Source organism: Alternaria burnsii, assembly GCF_013036055.1.
Source record: "Alternaria burnsii strain CBS107.38 chromosome Unknown 732, whole genome shotgun sequence".
Lineage (NCBI taxonomy): Eukaryota > Fungi > Ascomycota > Dothideomycetes > Pleosporales > Pleosporaceae > Alternaria > Alternaria burnsii.
This window is the reverse complement of record NW_024066113.1, coordinates 830,253-848,638: the sequence shown is the minus strand read 5'-3', so window position 1 is coordinate 848,638 and position 18,386 is coordinate 830,253. Positions and strand designations below refer to the sequence as shown.

General features: G+C 51.3%; 4 protein-coding genes across 4 annotated transcripts; 1 reads left to right on the top strand and 3 right to left on the bottom strand.

Annotated features, from left to right (window-relative positions):
- Positions 1 to 3,464: 3,464 nt before the first annotated feature.
- On the bottom strand, positions 3,465 to 3,699 carry GT037_005751 (uncharacterized protein; the record flags this gene model as incomplete). Its single annotated transcript, XM_038930798.1, has 2 exons — positions 3,465 to 3,485; positions 3,535 to 3,699. The coding sequence occupies 2 exons, from the start codon at positions 3,697 to 3,699 to the stop codon at positions 3,465 to 3,467; spliced, it is 186 nt and encodes a 61-aa protein (XP_038786487.1).
- A 2,466-nt stretch (positions 3,700 to 6,165) lies between these two features.
- On the bottom strand, positions 6,166 to 12,266 carry GT037_005750 (p-loop containing nucleoside triphosphate hydrolase protein; the record flags this gene model as incomplete). The annotated part of the gene is made up of 13 exons (XM_038930797.1): positions 6,166 to 8,779; positions 8,870 to 9,964; positions 10,011 to 10,127; positions 10,186 to 10,219; positions 10,270 to 10,340; positions 10,398 to 10,579; positions 10,644 to 10,692; positions 10,742 to 10,954; positions 11,003 to 11,077; positions 11,263 to 11,983; positions 12,034 to 12,084; positions 12,151 to 12,170; positions 12,223 to 12,266. 13 exons carry the CDS (start codon positions 12,264 to 12,266, stop codon positions 6,166 to 6,168), a joined length of 5,286 nt encoding a protein of 1,761 aa, XP_038786486.1.
- A 473-nt stretch (positions 12,267 to 12,739) lies between these two features.
- GT037_005749 (ring finger domain containing protein) lies at positions 12,740 to 13,738 on the top strand (the record flags this gene model as incomplete). The annotated part of the gene is made up of 3 exons (XM_038930796.1): positions 12,740 to 13,187; positions 13,241 to 13,587; positions 13,637 to 13,738. 3 exons carry the CDS (start codon positions 12,740 to 12,742, stop codon positions 13,736 to 13,738), a joined length of 897 nt encoding a protein of 298 aa, XP_038786485.1.
- Positions 13,739 to 14,428: 690 nt separating this feature from the next.
- GT037_005748 (uncharacterized protein) lies at positions 14,429 to 17,362 on the bottom strand (the record flags this gene model as incomplete). Its single annotated transcript, XM_038930795.1, has 1 exon — positions 14,429 to 17,362. The coding sequence occupies one exon, from the start codon at positions 17,360 to 17,362 to the stop codon at positions 14,429 to 14,431; it is 2,934 nt and encodes a 977-aa protein (XP_038786484.1).
- Between the last annotated feature and the right edge of the window lie 1,024 nt (positions 17,363 to 18,386).

Below are 18,386 nucleotides of genomic sequence, written 5' to 3'. Positions count from 1 at the left end.
GCAATCATAATGGCTAATAGAATCTTGATCCTAAGCTTGTTCATCGGTAATACCGCACCAAGTAGTGGCGGTCACAGTCATGATACGTTGAGCTTGGCTGCGGCAGGACTGTCGTCACGACTAGTACACCGATATTTGGCGATCATATCAGCGGAGTGAGCACGACCCCAACATAAGCGGGCGGAAGTCCAGAAATCACAGCTACTGTAGTCATGAAACAGTGATGAGATGTATCCGAAGTACCTGCACGCAGTGCGAAGGTCGCCGGACTTACACGTCTGCCTTGCCCAGTGTCATTGCTGGCCTGAGAAGAACCACAGCAGTATGATATTATAGCATACCAGCTCGTTGATTGACAATCGAACCATTGGATTTGGCCCTCATTCCAGGATAGCGGTCGGTCGAGTCGTTGTTCAAGGCAGGATCGACCCATTTTGCTTCAACCCCATTTACGCGCCGGCGCTTGCATGAGGCACGGTAAGCCACATAATTGCTTGACAATTGCTTACAGAACTAGATATAATTTGGGGAACTCTAGCGTTGATCAAAATGGGTCCAGGTCCAGTTTCTCGGCTGCGCCGCATGGCGGGCGCTTAGAGCTGAAGGATGACGGACGGGACGTTTTATTCTTTACGCCTTGCTCACCTGCCCGATTTGCGTGCCTTGGATGTTGGGTGTTTACAAGTGAGACATGCGAATGGACTTCATATCGTAATCTGACTAGATCATGGTGAGCTGTGCCGGTCGTTTCGCGGCATCCTTCTGTGGGACGGCCTCCGCATATGGCGGTCTTAGGCACTGCAAGTCATGGTAAGGCTGCATAGAGACTACCGATGATTAAACGCTTGGAGTTTCTATCGTTGCATCTGTGCGGTCCACGGGGTGCCTAAACCCTCAAGGCTCAGATTACTAGGTCGCTAGCTGGGTCGCTCTCAGTCACATCAAGCTAAAGACCATAGCATAAGAAATATTGTGGACTTGCTGTTGAGTGTTGTGTATCAACCCAGATTGACGAGACGAGATTGAAGATCGTGTTGGCCGCGTCAAATATGCGTTTATTCGGTTAACCTGCATATGCATGCCCGGTTGTTGGGGAGCAAGTGACCGTTTTTCTTGCACCTGCATGCATACGCCTGCGGTCACATGTTTCCAGCACACACCTCATACTTCGGAAGAGATTGCCTCATTAGCTGAGGCAGGTTAGTCTACAGCTACCGATGCTGGAATATTCCACCCAGTGGCTCTTTGTCCAGTAGCGCCAGCCATGGTAACACCATACCCATGACATGGTACATGATGACCTAGTTCCCTTCAATTGTTGGCCTCGATAATATACCTGAGAAATGTCTACACAGCTGCGAAGCTTCTTGGCTCAGAGTATCGACGGCACAGTCGCACGCCATTTCCAGCCGTGTGTGACGTGAAGATGTATTCTCCTATTCGCCGCTTTCCGGAAAAATAGGTTGGAAGATGATCAAGGTGCCTTTTGGTGTGTGCGTAAGGCTCAGCGTGGTCGCAGAAGAGGTCGTTGCGGTAGAAAAACGTGCCTGAACCCTGCCAAAGCCCGGGCATTCAACAAATGTTGGGTCCGGTAGTATGTGTTGCTTTTCTCTGTGCTTATCTCCGAATCTGCGATAGTGTGATTGTTGCGTCGCAAAGAAGACCAGCAGCATATGTACTGACAAGGCTTGAGTCTAACGATTGTACTACTCTGATAATTGACATGTGCAGTATATCAGCCACTGCCTCTACTATCTTTCTTGAAACTTTGAAATGTGATGTGAACATCGATCTCCCTATCTCAGTAGTGTTAGACTTAGTACTGTAGATCCTGTTAGTACGATGTCACTGCCCGGATGCTTGGACAATGATCACACTACACTTGACCGGTTACGAGCATTCGACAGACCAGGTAGCCGTTGGAAACCTACCGCGCTAATGAATCAATGAGAGTGGCATTTGCTGATGCGGGGACTAGGAATTCATGGGGTCCTTCATGAGCTAGAAGACCCACTGTGCGTTACCAATAATCCGGCATGCCACGTTTCTGCGCGCTTAATGTCGTCTGCTTGAGATCGGCGTAGATCTTGGTTTTCCCTTTTGCCGCCTGCTTAGCTACCGTTTTTTCGTTCAATGGTCAATGACAGGCTCCTCAAAGACCCTCAACCAGAGCAAATGAGAGATCATTTGCCCAATGTGACTAGATTCTGGGCGTGAAACAAGGCTAGCTCATACTTTTGGCGTCTTTGTCATGGTCTTGCGCTACGGAGTGTGGCAAGCCCTTCCGGATTCAGGATAATTCACCCATGATTCGTTGAAGCATCACCTATCCAACATGAAGACGACGAATCATGCGCTGGCCCCTCATGGAGGCCCACTTTCCCTGCAGCGATGTGAACGTGCTGGCATGGAATTGGTACATTCCATCGTGAGCAGCTGTTGGCAATCGACCAAAAAGTTGACCGCTTCGTAAACGTCACTTCTCTATGCTGATAGCGTAGTTGACAGATCGTTTCAAACATGGTGGCGGGTCTCAAGAGCGCAGAAAGGGAGATATGGGCTCACCATGGTGTATGCGCGAGACTGAGACATTCCTTTATGCCTGTTACACGCGACGGCAACAGCATACGGTCTTCCAAGCATGGTCAGAACTGAGGATAGTGGTGACTGTCCGGCTTCACCGGCTTCTCGACTTACTCGTTTCGAGATTTTAGCCAGAGTGATTGGGCGCCGCTTCCGTCGCAGTGGTGTAGTCCAAACAAAGGGAACAGGTTTTCTTCGGTTGCAGCCCCACCTGGTCATGCTGCGATTATCGTCGATCAATTACGGCTGATGAGGGACCAGCTAAGGCGCTGATTAACGTGGGTTCTGGTGTTGGGGGTCCACCTCTCGCCGCTCTTGACAATTCTCGTGCCATCTGCCGTTTCTAGAAGTGGGCACCCGCATATACTTTCAGCCATGTGAGATCAGGCTCGGTCCGTTGTGTTGGAGGCGTGGACAACTGAAGCGAGAGAAAGAAGTAGTCGCAATGTGTCTAAGTCGTTTTGGACTGCTGCCGCTTTGACGTCAGATTCTTCCATCACAAGCGACGCCTTCCCCACTCAAATAGGAGCAAGACGAAGAATTGGATATGAGTCGTGAACATGGGGTGCTAAGCAAATTGTCGATAGTATGAAGCGAATCTCCTGCATCATGGTGAGTCCATCCAGCTGTTGGGTGAAGGCCGTCTCCAGCATGCAGAGTGGGCAAGAGAAACATGCGCAACCAACTTCTATTCCATTAAAATTTGCCTCAAATCAAGTATCGCAGTACATTCGAGAAATCGCAGCTTGAACCAAGGGATACCGAAGTAAATCCCGACTATCACCCAACAAAAAGCTCCAATGTGCCCTCCAAAAGTGACCAAAAGTGACAGAGACGCATCCTCCAAGTGTACCGATACTAGTGCTCAAGATGCTTCCCTTTCATCGCTGGCGGGGTGCACACTGATGAGGTAGTTAGTGCAGTGCCAAACTGTGAAACTGACGGACTCACCATGCAATGGGCGCACAATCGACCCTTTTGGTCGACGAAAGTGTAGTTCTGTGGATGGCCTTCTTGCTGCCAGTTATCGCACGGATATCTGTTGTAGCCACCACCTGTTGCGCCGGTAGGCCTGCCGCCAGTAGAAGATTGTTGGGGTTGGTTTTGGGAAGGCATTGTAGTGACTGAACAGAGAATGTAGAGACGATTGTAAACTGTTGTTGAACTCGTTTGACCGTATGATGCAGGTATGGGGAGACTGTGGCTGCTCTGTGGTTATATACTTCGCATCGAAGATGCTGTGCACTTTATAGTTGCACAAGATATCTTTCACCATCGAACCTTTCTATGCGGTTTCCGCGCCTCAATCAAAGATCACTAGACAGAGCAACATTAGCTGGGTAGATTTCGCCCCTACCGAGAGCGGTCACATTGCATTGATGTTCGGGCCCGGGAGGTGGCCGTCAGGCAGTCTTGTGAGAACAGCGAATACGCCACACGGCACCATGAACGCCTCATCAGAACGGAGCGTCAGAAGGAAACCACCTCAACTGTGCCTCCGCCACGCTAGTATGGAAATCCCGGAGCCGCTCTGACAACATTCATTTTCCCGCAATACCTATCGTGCGATGCCTATTCCGCTCTGCACTTCGACTCGGCACAGCCGAGCCGGCCCTTTTGGCAAGCGCCCCACACACCAATTACATATTGCAACAACATCGGACAGCCTGAGGCATCTAATATCGGGTCCACATCAGTAGGTCTACAAGAAAAAGGTTACGTATTTCGCTCCGAGCGTTTTCGAATGTCTTACAACAGACCCACACATATAGCCTCCCCTGGAAGCAACAGTGCTACCTGTCGAGTGCTTGCCGTCCAACAAGGCGCTAATGGTAAGTGGATTAGCTCCTGAGGAATCCTCAACGTCTGTATAGGCCGCTGATCAATATTGCTACATCATAGGGTGCTCAACCGATGCCAGGCATCAACCCGAACCTCCCATAGCCGGCGCGTCGTTGCGCCTACACCCTGCCAATGATTCTGCAGCGGGTTAACGGCTGTTCTTGAACAACACAGTATACGGTCCGATATTCAGGATGAGACATGCAAGCTGGCTCACCGGAAAGAGCTGAGGACTGGTGCCGCATTATCGAACATGAGGCCGGTTGTACTATCGTCAAGCAGTACGTGCATCGAGACTGTGTTGAGTCATTGTAGGATTTCCTCGGCATTACTGATCATGGCCTTTTTAGTCGTATCTTGGACCACTTCAGTCGCCAGTGTAAATCTGCTTCCCAGTCAAGTAGCCAACAGCCCAAGCTCATGAAACGATCGGGTGAACACCATGTTAATCACGCCTAGACCAAAAGCGTAGATATCTGACTGCTACTATTGAAGACTGCGTAAGATGTGCAGGAAGTGAAGCACACAAGTGGCGTGAGGAGAGCCCTGCCAGTGGGCAAGTTCCCAAGCCACTGACGCCGAACTTGGGGTACACATGCCAGAGAAGAAATCATATCATGATTCTGAATTCCGTGAAGCAGACTCATCCTGGTAGGTATCCTGGATGAGCATCCACGAGCCAGTAGAAGTGCCACTCAAATCAGGTAACTCCTGCGCTCGAAGCTGCGATACCGATCCGACTACTGGCGGGATCATGGAACAAACTAGCAAACATATCAAGCAGCTCTATCACAGGGTGCAGGGTCACTTCAGAAACTCCATACTGTGTTTCCTGTCTCGTTTTGTTTCCTAGGCGTGCATCTAACGCATAAACACGCTTCAAGCAATCGCCTCCACGACTGTGCCGCATCACTTGCTCGCTGCGTCGACCACATTCACCAGCCGCATCTTTAGCCAACCACACAACTATCGATGAATGACTTGAAATTGGTCGTAGAAGAGGGGCTATGCTTGGCTGAGAACAATACAGCATTAAGCACCAGTATAGGAGCGACTTGAAACTGAAGAAGCACCGCTACATTCAGGAAAACAAGCAAGACGGTTTCCCGAAGAAGAGCTGAAAGGGCAGAGACAGGAACAATGCTTTGTATTACAGGCGTAAGCCATCCGATCTAGGCCGTGATCTTAGCATCCCTCCTCTAGCACTCACCTTCCCTGTCGCCGAACTCACACCATTTATTGTGTCTTGGCGACCGCTCCTTCAAGGATTAAGCTCGCAAAGGCCTCTCTCTCTGCATATTGTCACACCAGTCAGTGTCAATTCAAGTGGAGGAATTACCATCGTTGATATAAAAGTACTAGTACGAAGTAAACGCAGCTTGAGTAACGCCTCTACAAGCTCAGCGAGTGATCTCCAGATGACCAAAAAACGTTTTTGGAAGATTGTCTCACTGTATGGGGAACGAAGACAACACCCAGTGACCTGAAGATCTAGGCGTCCATTGGCGTCAAGCATGATAGGTGTATACCTTGAATGTGAGGCGAATCACAACCCCAACGATAGTAGTGGCGAATATGGGAACGTAGTCACATTATCCTCCTGTGATCATACGCTATGCGATAGCATTCTGCTCGCATTAATTACTCAAAACATTCTTGGTCGTTCCACACCCCTTGACATTGGCTGGTCTAGATAACGCTATCGCTCAATGACATTTTGTATTGAACGATGTGGTCCTCCTAATTGTACGCTGCCACTCTGTCACCAACATCCAGCATGACTCCGCCGCCGTCTTCAGCGTCGAAGAACTCGTCATCACTTTCGTCTTCTTCAAGTTCTGTAGGCGCGTCGCCCACACCTTTACTTTCGAGTAGCGCGATAACCTTCCAGGCAGCGATAGTCTCAGCCTGCAATCTCTTGATTCCCTCGACGCTCCCTCCGACATCTTTCCCACCAATGCGAACCTGAACTCTATACCCTCGTTCAGAACCTTGTGTCTCACTCTTGTTACCTTCTTTGTCGCTCGGAATACGAACGTACTTGATACCCTTGTTAGCAGCAAGGGTATTGATCCGCTCTTTCGGATGCAAGCAGTCTACACCGTCGCGCAAGATACGTTCGAGACATGGCAAGATACCAAGACGACGGACGAAATCTTCGCAGACAGATATAGAGCCATGAGAATCGATATAGAGGGCGCCGATAGCACTCTCGACTATATCGGAAAGGAACTTGGGTGGATCAGTGAGCGAAAGGGCATGCCACGGGAAGCGATTGTCCTGCGCTAGAGCGGCAGCGATAAAATCCCGTGTCTCGGCATGTTTTTGTAAGGCTATAGTCCTCGCAGCGATAAGTTCCGCACTCGATGATCGGAGGAACTGCCATAAAGCTCTCTGATGTATCTCTGGCTGGAGGGTCGCCTTGTTTGTCAATTCCTCTGCTACTGTAGTCTCGAACATGCAGTAAGACAGAAATGCAGCATTGACCATTGCCGTTCGGACACCATGCATCTTCCAATGTGGAAGGCTTGGTTTGTGAGCATAGAGCCGCTTTGAAATGATGTAGTCGAGCACTGCGTCACCCAGAAACTCGAAACGCTCGTAAGAGCAATGGACGTTAGGGCCCCGGAACGTGGGATGCGTGAGTGATTCAAGTAGAAGTTCTTTCTTGTTGAACGTATGACCTAACAGCTGTTCAAGCAACACCAAGTTCGCTACTTTGGCTTGAGAAGAAGCTGCTTCATAGAGTATCTCATTTGCCCTTGGAATAGGCGTCCATTTCTCAAGCGGTAGGAGAGCTTTCATGCACACAAAAGCTTTTGAAAACCCACCAACAAGGTATGAAGCTCCGATGAGTGATTCTATAACGTCGGCGATCAGTTTTGACGACTTCTCCTCCTTGACTGGCGGCGCGGTTCCAGCGAGTGTCTGACCAATGTATCGTGGTTTCCACTTAGCACCTGTGAAACGCTTGTAGAAGATGAATTTGTCGAGACCTGCAGCTAATGTGGCCCGTGCTAGATATCCGTTACTGACAAGCTTTCCTTTCTTCCCCGTTAGCATACCCTCTGGCATGAGCAGATTTGCAGCCATCACATGAAGAGAAGCCATAAACTTCAAGATGCAGTCTCCGAGAAACTCCATCCTTTGGTAGTTGTTGCATCCATCGACTGCGGATGAGGTGAGTGCCGTGATGATCATTGGGAGGTCCGATGTTTCGAATTCGGCTGGCTTTAGTAGCGTCGTTCTAAGCGTATCCGCGATCATGTATACCTCAAGCCTGTGTAGGATTGATGGAAACAGTAAAGCAAAGATGGCAAATCTGGCAGGAAGATTCTCGACGATACATGTCGAAGCTAAAAGACTCTCGACCTTGGTGTACGCGTCGTTCGTGTCCGCACTTTGGTAGACAACATGTAAGAAGTCTCGACGCTTAGGCAACCGCACAGCTCGTAGCAAAGTTTCGTATCCTCCCGAAAGATCTGGAGAATCTGATGGCGTGATAGCCATAGGCATGAATTTCCGAGCGTCGCCTTGCTGCATAGTCAAACCCCAGCTTGCTATGTTGATATTTCCTTGAATCAGAAGTCTGGGTGCTGATTGTTGGCCGTTTGTCGTCGCATGCCATTCATGGAGTTCACTCTCAGTCATCATGTAACCTGATGAATCGCACGGAGCAAGTAGACAGAGGAAGTCGTCAACTCCTTCTTTGATGTGAACTCCAAAGACTGAATGCAGAATCTTCCACGTAATAGAGCGCAGTAGACCAATATCTATGTCGGCCAGTGATGTACCATATAGACAAGAGCTCGTAACTGTGTACCGCTTGGATTCGTTCCAATGTAGTAACATATCAGGGACTTCGTACATGGCGACAGGAGTCAGCAGTATGATACGTATCGGCTCCTCATCTGGCGCCTTTACCTCAAGCAGAGTACGGTACCATTTATCGGGTTCATGCTGATGAGACTGTGCGACACTTAACCAAGGATCGAGAGTTGGGGCAACGGGCACAACGGATGGGCGATCGTCTCGGATCTGGTACTGTGCTGCGTCGTCTTCTTCGTCTTGTACAGGGAGAAGATTTTCGTTCACCAATCCGTGCGAATACAAAGCCTTATATGCTTCAAAGGCAGCATCTTTTTGAGCCATGCGCTCTGTCCTCCACGTCTCGAAGCTTTTGGTTTTCCTCACTTTGGGATCAACTGAGAGCGGCAATGTGATCTCAGCGGTGATCTGGCCGCGGTCGTTTGTAAACTCGACTTCTGGTCGCGTATCGGCATAAGCGCTACCCCCAAGACGAGCGCAGAAATGATGGAGGTGTTGAGAGGCGTTATCCAGAGTTAGTAGAGCGCTGGTTTTGTTAGTAAATAGATAATCAGGGTGAGTTAGTTTTAGTGGCTGGATGCTAGAGCAAACACGACCCAGAAGAATCTCCACTCACCCAGTATTTGGAACCCTAAAGTACCGCTCTCCGACCTCGTCTATATGTTCCGCTTCCTGCGCTGCATGCACTCGACGCTTATCATCCTCATATGCTTTCCTCATTTCAGCCTCAAGCGACTGCCAGGACGTCGAGGACCGTGCCTCTCCAGTATCGGGCACGAAAATCAGATAACGCGATTCTTGTTTCCTTGCTCTTCCTCGTCGTTGAACGAAGCTTTTCAGATTCTTGGGTCTCTCGAAACATACAACGAGATGACAACTGGATACATCGATACCTTCTTCCAGTACCGTTGTGGCTAGAACAAGGTTGATGATACCAGCGCGAAAGTCATCGAGTGTGGTTTGCTGATTCTTAGGTTCTGCCAAAGCAGATATGTTTGCCTTTTGTTTGGACGACTTCGACGAGCCGACAAATGTCCCTACCCGTAGCAGATCTTTGGTATGTGGGTGGCATACTAGTATCTCTGCGAGCGATGCTACCCAGACCCGCTGCTCGATAAACACAAGGCCGGTAAAACCCGGGGTACCATTGGCTTCAGCTACTAAAGTATCGACAAGCTTATGGACTTTGTGAGACGAATTCTCAATCATGGTAGCAGGTATGGGTGAAGGACTTTGGAGGGGAAGTGCCTGGAGTAGTTGCAAGAGATATTGCTTCTCGGTGGCAGTCAGGTCCAGCAGCTGCTGGTCTGAGCCGCGGGTCATGTTGTCGAACTTGGCTATGCATTGATGTAAGTAGTACTCCATAGCAGAGACCCCAAGTTCTTTGGCCATTGCCTCAGCTTTTGATACCAACTGTTTCAATTGATCGTAGCAATATGTCTTCTGACTATTCCACAATTTGGTCAGTTGGCGAGAAACATCGAAACCACGCTTTTGTTGGTCCAACAATGCGATCACGTACGGATCTTTCGCAAGATCATACGTGCGGTATAGATGCTGCAACGCAAGGAGCAAGTGAGAATGCTCTTGACCCGTGGCGTCCGAGGAGTAAGTGATTTGCAGTAGCTGAGGTCTATGCGCATACCGCATCAGCTCGGACCTGTGTAGCTTTGGTGTCTTTATGGCCGCATGCAGGTTCTGTTCAATTTGCCTACAGATATCAGGAGGGGGAATCTGTTCTACAAAGTCGAACTTACTGAAGCCCTTCTGCACTAGCCGCTGCTTTCATGACAGGGCTTGCGCTCAAGCCAAGAACTTTAGGTAGTGAGCGGTCTCCATTCTTCAATTGAGGCATGTAGAAATCGGACATTATACTGGTATTGTTAGTTCCTTCTGCTCATGAAGCTTTTGGTACACAATGAAGGACCCTACAGGTGAGCTGGGTGTTTCAATGTGCAATGGTGTGCTACAGGACTTTAGTACTAAGATGTTGTTGTGTTAACGCGACGAACTGACCCTCGTCGAAAATTAGCAAAGCCAGCTTGCTCAACTTGACAAAACCATGCGTGAGGGCGTCAAGGAGTACCCTGAGCATGTATGAGTGGGTGCGCGTGGAGTCTGTTGCGCTCAACCTGGGGGCTTACGCGTGTGTTGAGATGACCACGCGAACATTGAAAAGTACTCGGTCCCACTCTGCCTGGGTCGTCCACAGCTCAACATCATCTCTCCCACAAAGTAGCTGGTGTCCGACCCCAGGTATATTAGATTGAAAGGCATCATATTGCTGCTCGCAGAGTGCAACTGTTGGCGCAAGAAACCAGATAACCTGAAAGAGGCGTGTGAGATCAAGTCTAGCGTGGGGATCTAGTGGCAGGTATAGGCATCCGTACCTGGCCGGGTTCGCACGTTTCCAACTCCGCTCGTGTTCGTTCGATGGCTCTGCGAACTTATCAGTATGGTCCCGTCATGGCAGAACATGCAAGCCTACATATGCGTCTTTCCCGAGCCTGTGTCCATGACGACAATGACGTTGTCTTTCATGCTCTCTGCAACCATCTCAGCTTGATAGCCTCGCAGCTGAAATGTCTCACTGGAAGCATTCGGAATGACTCCACCATGATTGTCATCTCGCATTGGCGAATCCATTCGTATTCTTAAAAAAAAAAGGCGAAGTAAGCAAAGAATGTGTAGAAGTGGTAACCTTTGGTGTTGGGACTTGAGGTCCAAGGGTAGCAGCGTGCTAGCCTACCCGGGTAGCTGTGTTGGCTCGCGGCGGATATGCAGAAGACCAGAACCATGCATAAAGTCCTGGCTGTTGTCCTTACTTCATGAATAACCCCATTAGATTTGACCGAAACGCGCAACACCCAGTGACTGCAATATGAGTTCAAGCATTGGGCATCTCAAGACATCATTTTCGTAAATGCTACATAAGTCGCTTCATGCCTTTGGCGCCGAGTTCATTTATTTCGACCCAGTGCAGGACGGTGCTGCATCATAAACCTCTACAAGTTCGTAAGGTAGTCCTCAACCTCAGACGGGCTCAGCTTCCTGAACCGTGGTCCCACAGCGCCTTCAACACCCTCAACGCCAAGGAGCCTCTCCTCTGGCGGTCCGACGATACCAATCTCGACGGTCTCTCCATTCATCTCTCCTTCTATGGTCTCCTTGAGTGTGAGCAGAGCAATGTGAATAGCGTCCTCAAGCTCGAGACCGTCAGTGTATCGCTTCTCCAAGAAGGTCTTGGCGCTTGTCGCGCTCTTTCCGATCGCTGTTGCCTTCCATGGGAAATAACTGCCGCTGGGGTCGACCTGGTACAGACTGGGTCCGCCCTTGAGGATGCCACCAGTCTTGCCGCTGACCTTCTTCTTCTCCTCGCTCGTCTGCTCTTCGCTCTTGCCTTCAGCCTCAGGCTCGATACCGTCGTCCCATCCTGCAATCAGCAGACTGACACCATACGGTCGAACACCACCAGACTGTGTAGCCTCCTGCATCACTCGCGCCACGTCCTGGACTAATATCCTCGTAGGTGGGTATTCGTTGTAGACGCGCTTGTAGCCAGTATGTGAGACCTTGCGGGCCTTGTCGACGAGAACGCGGTAGTCAGGGCCCATGCCCGAGTAGACCATACCGATGTTGGGTGTTATGAGACTAATTTTTGATGACGATTGCGAGTCGATGAGCGGCGATGACGACTTCTTCTCGGTCGCGAGGACAATGCCGTTGGTTGCTGCAAATTCCAGTCAGCACTGTTGGAAGCCAATGAGCAGAGTGACGTACCCTTGATTCCTAGTGAGGTAACACCCTGGTTGACGGCGTTCAAGGCATACTCTATTCATGTGTTAGATGTTGTCTGCTCCAGTATGGCGGGACTCGTGATATTTCCAGGGCGCATACCGATCTGTACCAGCTTTCCGCTATACGAATGTTAGCAAACATATCATGTGTAATCCACATCGCAGTGTTTACCTGGGAGAGAAAGTGGTGAGGGAGAAGGAGTATCTATCCGCCATGGCGACTGCTTGACAGGATCGAGAGGTGGTATGTGAGGAAGGGTGTAGTCGGCGGCAGGGAGAGGTTCAGTGGGGTTGATAGACGACGCGGGTTACTGGAGGCGATCTGCTAGAGCTCCAGGCTACCCAGAGCTTCGTCGCCGACGGCGCCAAGACCGGCGCTCGGCCTAACCGTGCCTCCGGTCTGCTTCCAGGAAGCTGCAACTTTGATTTCTTCGACCTTCCAGAACTGCTCCTCTGAATCACCACCACGTCTACGACACCTGCATCCTGCCACCGTGTCCCTAGTGTCATACAGCAAAGGCGGCTGTGGCGGAGCATGATCCGCACTACCGAGACACTTAAGTCGGCGAATGTCTTCCCCGCGACTTCCTGATTGATCGCCTTGTCATCCTATGCTTACCCACATACTTCTTTACTGGTAAGAGCTGCATTAACTTCTACCTTGTACCTTTACAGCATTTCGATCCGCCATGTCTTCGTCTTCTGGATTCCAGGCTATGCCGGGTTGGTACTGGCCTGACGACGCGCCGAAGACGGAGCCCTCCCAGCCATCACCTTCAGGCACCTCCAGTACCAGCGACAACGCTTCGTCGCAATCGCGCAGCTCTAGACGTACTCACTGGCCGCCGCGACAATGCAGGATATGTCTCGAGACGGTTCAGCCAACATTCAATGTTCCCTCACAAAGCCTCCCCGGCTTCTTACAGTCTTCCAATGTGGTTTACGAAGACGAAAGCGGTCGCCTGATCCGTCCATGTATGTGCAAAGGTTCATCCAAGTATGTTCATGAGGCTTGTCTACAGGCTTGGAGGCATGCAGACCCTAGCTATGGGCGTAGGAACTACTGGCAATGCCCTACTTGTGGCTTCAAATACCGACTTGCGCGTCTTGGAGTTGGGCGCTTCATAGGTAGCATTGGTACGTTTTTGTCATTATATCTCCTTTTTTTTACGATGACTTACACGTTCCAGGTGCTCAGGTTGGTTTGACTGCCATCATATTAATTTCCATCATCTTCGTCCTTGGTTTCGTTGCCGATCCTATCATAAACCTGTATCTGGATCCATGGAGCTTCTTGTCCCCTTTCTCAGGATCTGACTACTCGTACTACTATGAGGACGAAGAGTCAGCCACTTGGTATGAGCACTTCGCTAAAGGCTTTGCCAGCATGGGTGTGCTTGGTTTCTTGAAAGTTCTCATCGCTAGTCCGCTCTCCTATTTCAGAATTGGAGGAGGCCGAGGTCGAACGACTGGTCGAGACCGATATGAGCAGGTTAGCTGGATCATTATCCTGATAGGCGTGGGCACATTTCTAGCGGTATGTGAAGAAACCGCTTCCATCATAATCATTTACTGATAGTATTTAGGCAATCTACAAAGGAGTCCGTGTATGGAGTCGCCGTACGCTTGAAAAAGCTGGCGAACGTGTCATGGATGTTCAAGGCGATAATGACGACGATGATGAATAGCTTCGGCTGAAACGGAGACGGTTCATCGAGCAGTTGCTTCCAGTATCTTCACTCAACACTTGGTCAAACACTTTCCAACGTCCGCACTTTCTTAAATTGCCACAAGTTATTCCTCAATACTGTGTCGATTAGTCTACGTGCGAAGATCAAACCAGCCCGCGACCTCCATATCGGCATTGCGCGTTTTGTGCTCGCCGGCTTTGTGGAACGTGGCGCTACCCACCTTTGGCACTCATTCTGTTCTATCTCGCCCGCTCTACCCTCGTGGGGCCCCTCTAGTTTCTTCTGTCAAAAGAAGAAGCAAATAGGGGCCTGGAGCATCCTTTGTGGCATGAACGACATCAGGCCTCTGGTACATCTTCATTCATCACTTGTGAACGTAGAGGACTAAACAATTGCATGACAGCTTGTAAAGAATTATTATCGTGAATCACAAACGAGATTAAACGCCACCATGGTCACTGCTAGTGACACTACCATAAAACCCAAATAACGCCGTAGGTGTATACCCCGCAAAAAGGTGCTGCAAAGCTTGTCCATCTAAAGTGATGATGCTTGCCTCGCAATACCGTATATGTCCAACCAGTCCCAACCAATCCCAAGAACAAACGAAAACCGTACAATACAATATATATAGGCCCAGGGTATCAATGTAGAATATTAAAAGCCACTTCTCCTTCTCTTCCTCAACTAGTGATCAGGCTTGCCACCCTTCATGAAGACCCTCTTGGTAGCACCAACCTTGCCGAGATCACCAAACTCGGTCTTTTTCCCAGCCACAGCACTACTTGGGCGACTGTCACTTGTGCTATCTGTCCGCTCGAAAGGTGGATGGCTTGAAGTGATGACATTACTGCTCACGGTGCGAGCTTGCTTCATCATGCCTTCGATCCACTCCAGCTTCTCGCCACTAAGGTCCAACTTCTTCGCTTTCGGGCCAGCGAGCCCGACTTCTTTGCCTTGCCAAGAGTTGCGAGACGAGGTCGAAGAAGGCATAGTCGAGTCTTCAGTAGCGCCTGGTGTTCCAGTGATGAAGCTAGGCATCGGTGGAGGCGCTTCGTCGCTTGTGAAGTAGCTCAGACCAGATGACTTGACGGGTGTCGTGTTTGGACTGGCCAAGGGAAAGCCGACGCTGATTCGTCTCTCCATTCTGCTCGCCCTGCTGTCTGGTCGGGTGGGAGAACCATCGGGGTTCTTCACCTCGAGACCCAGGACCTCAAATTTGCCTTCGCTTGCAGTCCTGCGACCGTGGTGCTCAGCGTATTGGCGCAGATACTCACCCAAATCAGACCAACCACCACCAACGCGGACCATGACACGCTCACCATTCTCACCAACGCGGCGGATGAACAGCTTGATGGGCTGTTCTTTGCCAGGTTGCGTGAGATGATACAATTTGATGTCATTATCGCCTCTTGCCGCCGCTGCAGACCTCCGTCCGGATGCAGTGTTGTTTAGATCGAACTCGCTCTTCGCAGGCGACAGAGTGAGCTCGGGAGACTTGAGGCCACTGACTGAGCGAGCTGCGCGCAGGTATCCACGACTTCCCTTGGCTAGAAGGCCACGAACTGGCTTGACTTCGGGTGCATCGGGGCCCGGACCTGATCTGAGTCTAATGCGGCCGGGAATGGTTGTCAGGATATCGGAGATCTTGCGCTCGAGCTCTTCTGCGCTGCTGGTGGATTTCTGAGCGAAATGTGTTGGCGGCCATGGTGCGCTCACTGTATCGTCTGCGGTAGTAGTGGTAGTAGTAGTAGTAGTCTGTACAGGTCGACGCTTCGCCATGGCTGCATTGAGCTCGGGACGCGGTGCTCTCATAGAGCGGTTGGTTGCGTTTCGAACTGAAGGAGACTCCTCCACGGTACTAGGTGGGCTCGAGTCTGGTGAGATGTCTGTTGACAGCGAACTCAAACTACCTCTCCACGAACGTGGTGTTTGAGGCGGCTCCATAATGGGACTGTCCTGGCCATCGTTTTTAGTGATAGTTGGATTACCAAAAAGGGCCAGAGGTTTGGGTCGGCTTTGTGAAGATGCCTGGGATGGTTGATCTACTCCAGTCGGGGCCGATGAAAGTGACTCAGACTCTGACTGCGCGGCGACGTCTTCAGGACTCTCGTCGAGTTCGTATTGTACCACAGTATCGCCTTCCTCAAACTCCGAGTCTTCGTCAACAGATGGCGCGATGCCTTGTTGCAACTCGACTTCTGTAGCCTCAGTCTCTCCGGATACCTGACGTGTGTTGTTGGAGCCGATGGAGGTGTGGAGTGTCGAATTGCTGCTGTGGGATACGTCGAGTGCATAGTCCCCGGAGAACATCTCCCGATGAGGTATACTACCAAAGTAGTCATGCGGAGTTACTCGATGGCTATTTTGCGGAGCAGCTTCCTCTGGCGATGCTTCGTTAGCAGACGCTACAGAATCGATTCGAGCATTGACAGCGGCTGGTCTAGAGGCAGAAGCGGACTGCACAGGGTTGTTGTTCGGGTGTAGCCCGGGCTGAGGTGCGAGGTCAGAGGGTTGTAATGTCTCGTGTGTACCGCCCTTGCCAATGACATGAAACCCCTCGGCCCGCCTTCGGACTTCGAGGTCGATGACCCTCCTTCTCGATTCGTGTTTCCAGCGTCCGTAGTCAGCCTCTGTAGTCTCAAAGACGTCTATCCAGTTGTCTGGCAGGCAGTCCTCCTGACCTTCGAGCGTATCGAGCATCTTGTCCAGTTGCCTACCCAGATCGCTGACTTTTTGGTGAAGCACCCGAGAGATGGTGTCTACGGCACTCTTCCACTGCTCGAAAGCGGCATCGGACGTATCTGCTGGTGGCTCAATGGCCTCCCAGCCTAACCGCATAGCTTCTTGCGCAGTGTCGAGCTCGCCGGTGTAGCGGGGTGCTTCGCGGAGGATGGAGACGCGGGCAGTCCATGTGCTCAGGCGGGCTTTCAGCTGGGCGTGATGCGGTAGGGCGGACAGGAGGGTTTGGGTGATGAGAAAGGAGAAGTCGTCCATGAGCTTGTAATGGTGGCGGTTGGCCTCGTAACCAGCAGAGGACGGTCTCGACCTGCCTGCTGGGTGCATGTCCAGCACATGTTCCTTCAGCTCTTCGACATCTAGCTTCAGCATCTCGTCGGCGATGTCGTCTAGCCGCGCCTCGTGTTGCTCCACCTCGACTGACAGCATCGACCCCCAGTATTCCAATGGCGGCATGGCATCGGCGCCGTCGGATTCGGCCACGTGCTCCCTGATGTGCATCTCGATGCTTTTCCTCCTCTGTTCGCGGAACTGGGCGCTCGGCTGCTCGAAGCTGCCCGACCAGCCCCATTGCTCAATCTCGGCGCACCATATCTTCAGCCGCTGCGCTGCCTTTGCGACGCGCGATCCCAGGTCCCGCTCGGCGGCGGTGAGGGTCTCGATGCAGGAGAAGATGCTGTATTCGTCGCGTGTGGTGTCGTAGGGCATGGGCTTCTGCGTAAAGGCGCGGAGGGTGGTTTCGGGCGACAGATCGCGGAGGCGGCTCTCTTCTGAGCTGCCGTGCGCCCTGCCTCTTCTGGTTGCTGGTGACATGGCTGGCGATGCAACGCGACGGGGTGTCAGGGGCGGAATCATCCGCAGAGGTGAGGAGAAGACGTCCATGGCGATGTTTGCGGTCGGGATGAAAGAGCGACTGGTGACTGTTACGACAAGGAAGGTACAAAGGAGAGGCGACGAGTCTCAGACACAGCAAGTCGCGAGTGGCTGTGCGGCTGGGACTGCGATGGTCATGAATTAGTATCCTCTGTCTCCCTCCTGTTGCCGTAGTGGTTGCGCTGCCGGCAGCCCGAATGTTTATTGACTGACGCAGTCTTCGCCGAGCATCTTGCGCCGTGCGCTCTTGCATCGTTCACCCGCATGTTACTAAGCCAAAAGCACATTAGCTGTAGATCCGTTTCGGATTCGACACCCAAGCTCTCGCGACAACTGTGCCTGGTCGCCTTGAGACGGCACCTTGATGGACGATAATGCTATATAGCTAGCAAAACTCCCCGTGTCTTCAGCTACTGTCTTCATGCATCAGCCTTCGCAATGCCCACCTTGCCAAGCGTGTCGCGGAACAAGGCAATTCTCTCCGCACTCCCCCCGCAATCAACTTCAACCGGCCATCTTGTGCTCTGTGCCGTCTACACCATCCGCTCACACTTTCCACTACGCTTGCTTTTCTTCGGACGGCTTTCGGGTCAGTCTCTGACGACGTGCACGGAACAGCAGCGTCGGCATGCGCGACTTTCCGACCTGCTATCTGACCGTCAGATTTTGACCGCAGAAGATACGCACCTCTCTGCACACTCTCTTCCTCATTCCAGAAGCTACCCCACTACGTATATCGTCATCTTCCTCTGCCAAGCACCTTAATGCTCCGCCCCGCGTCTCTATCTCATTCACCTTCCCGAGTGCGTTAGCGAATTACCTGTATACCTCGTCGTTACGCAGTGCCTGCATCCAGCTACAGTTACCCCATGTCACAATACGATGGCACGTAGGAGCAAGGAATTCGGCAAGCTCGATTGCCCTCGGTAGGAGCAGCTATCCTCTAGGTGGAAAGATTGACGTTATCGAACCGAACCTCGAGCGAGCTGCTTGCAAGTATAAAAGGTACCATGCATCGTACCATTCTGCGGCA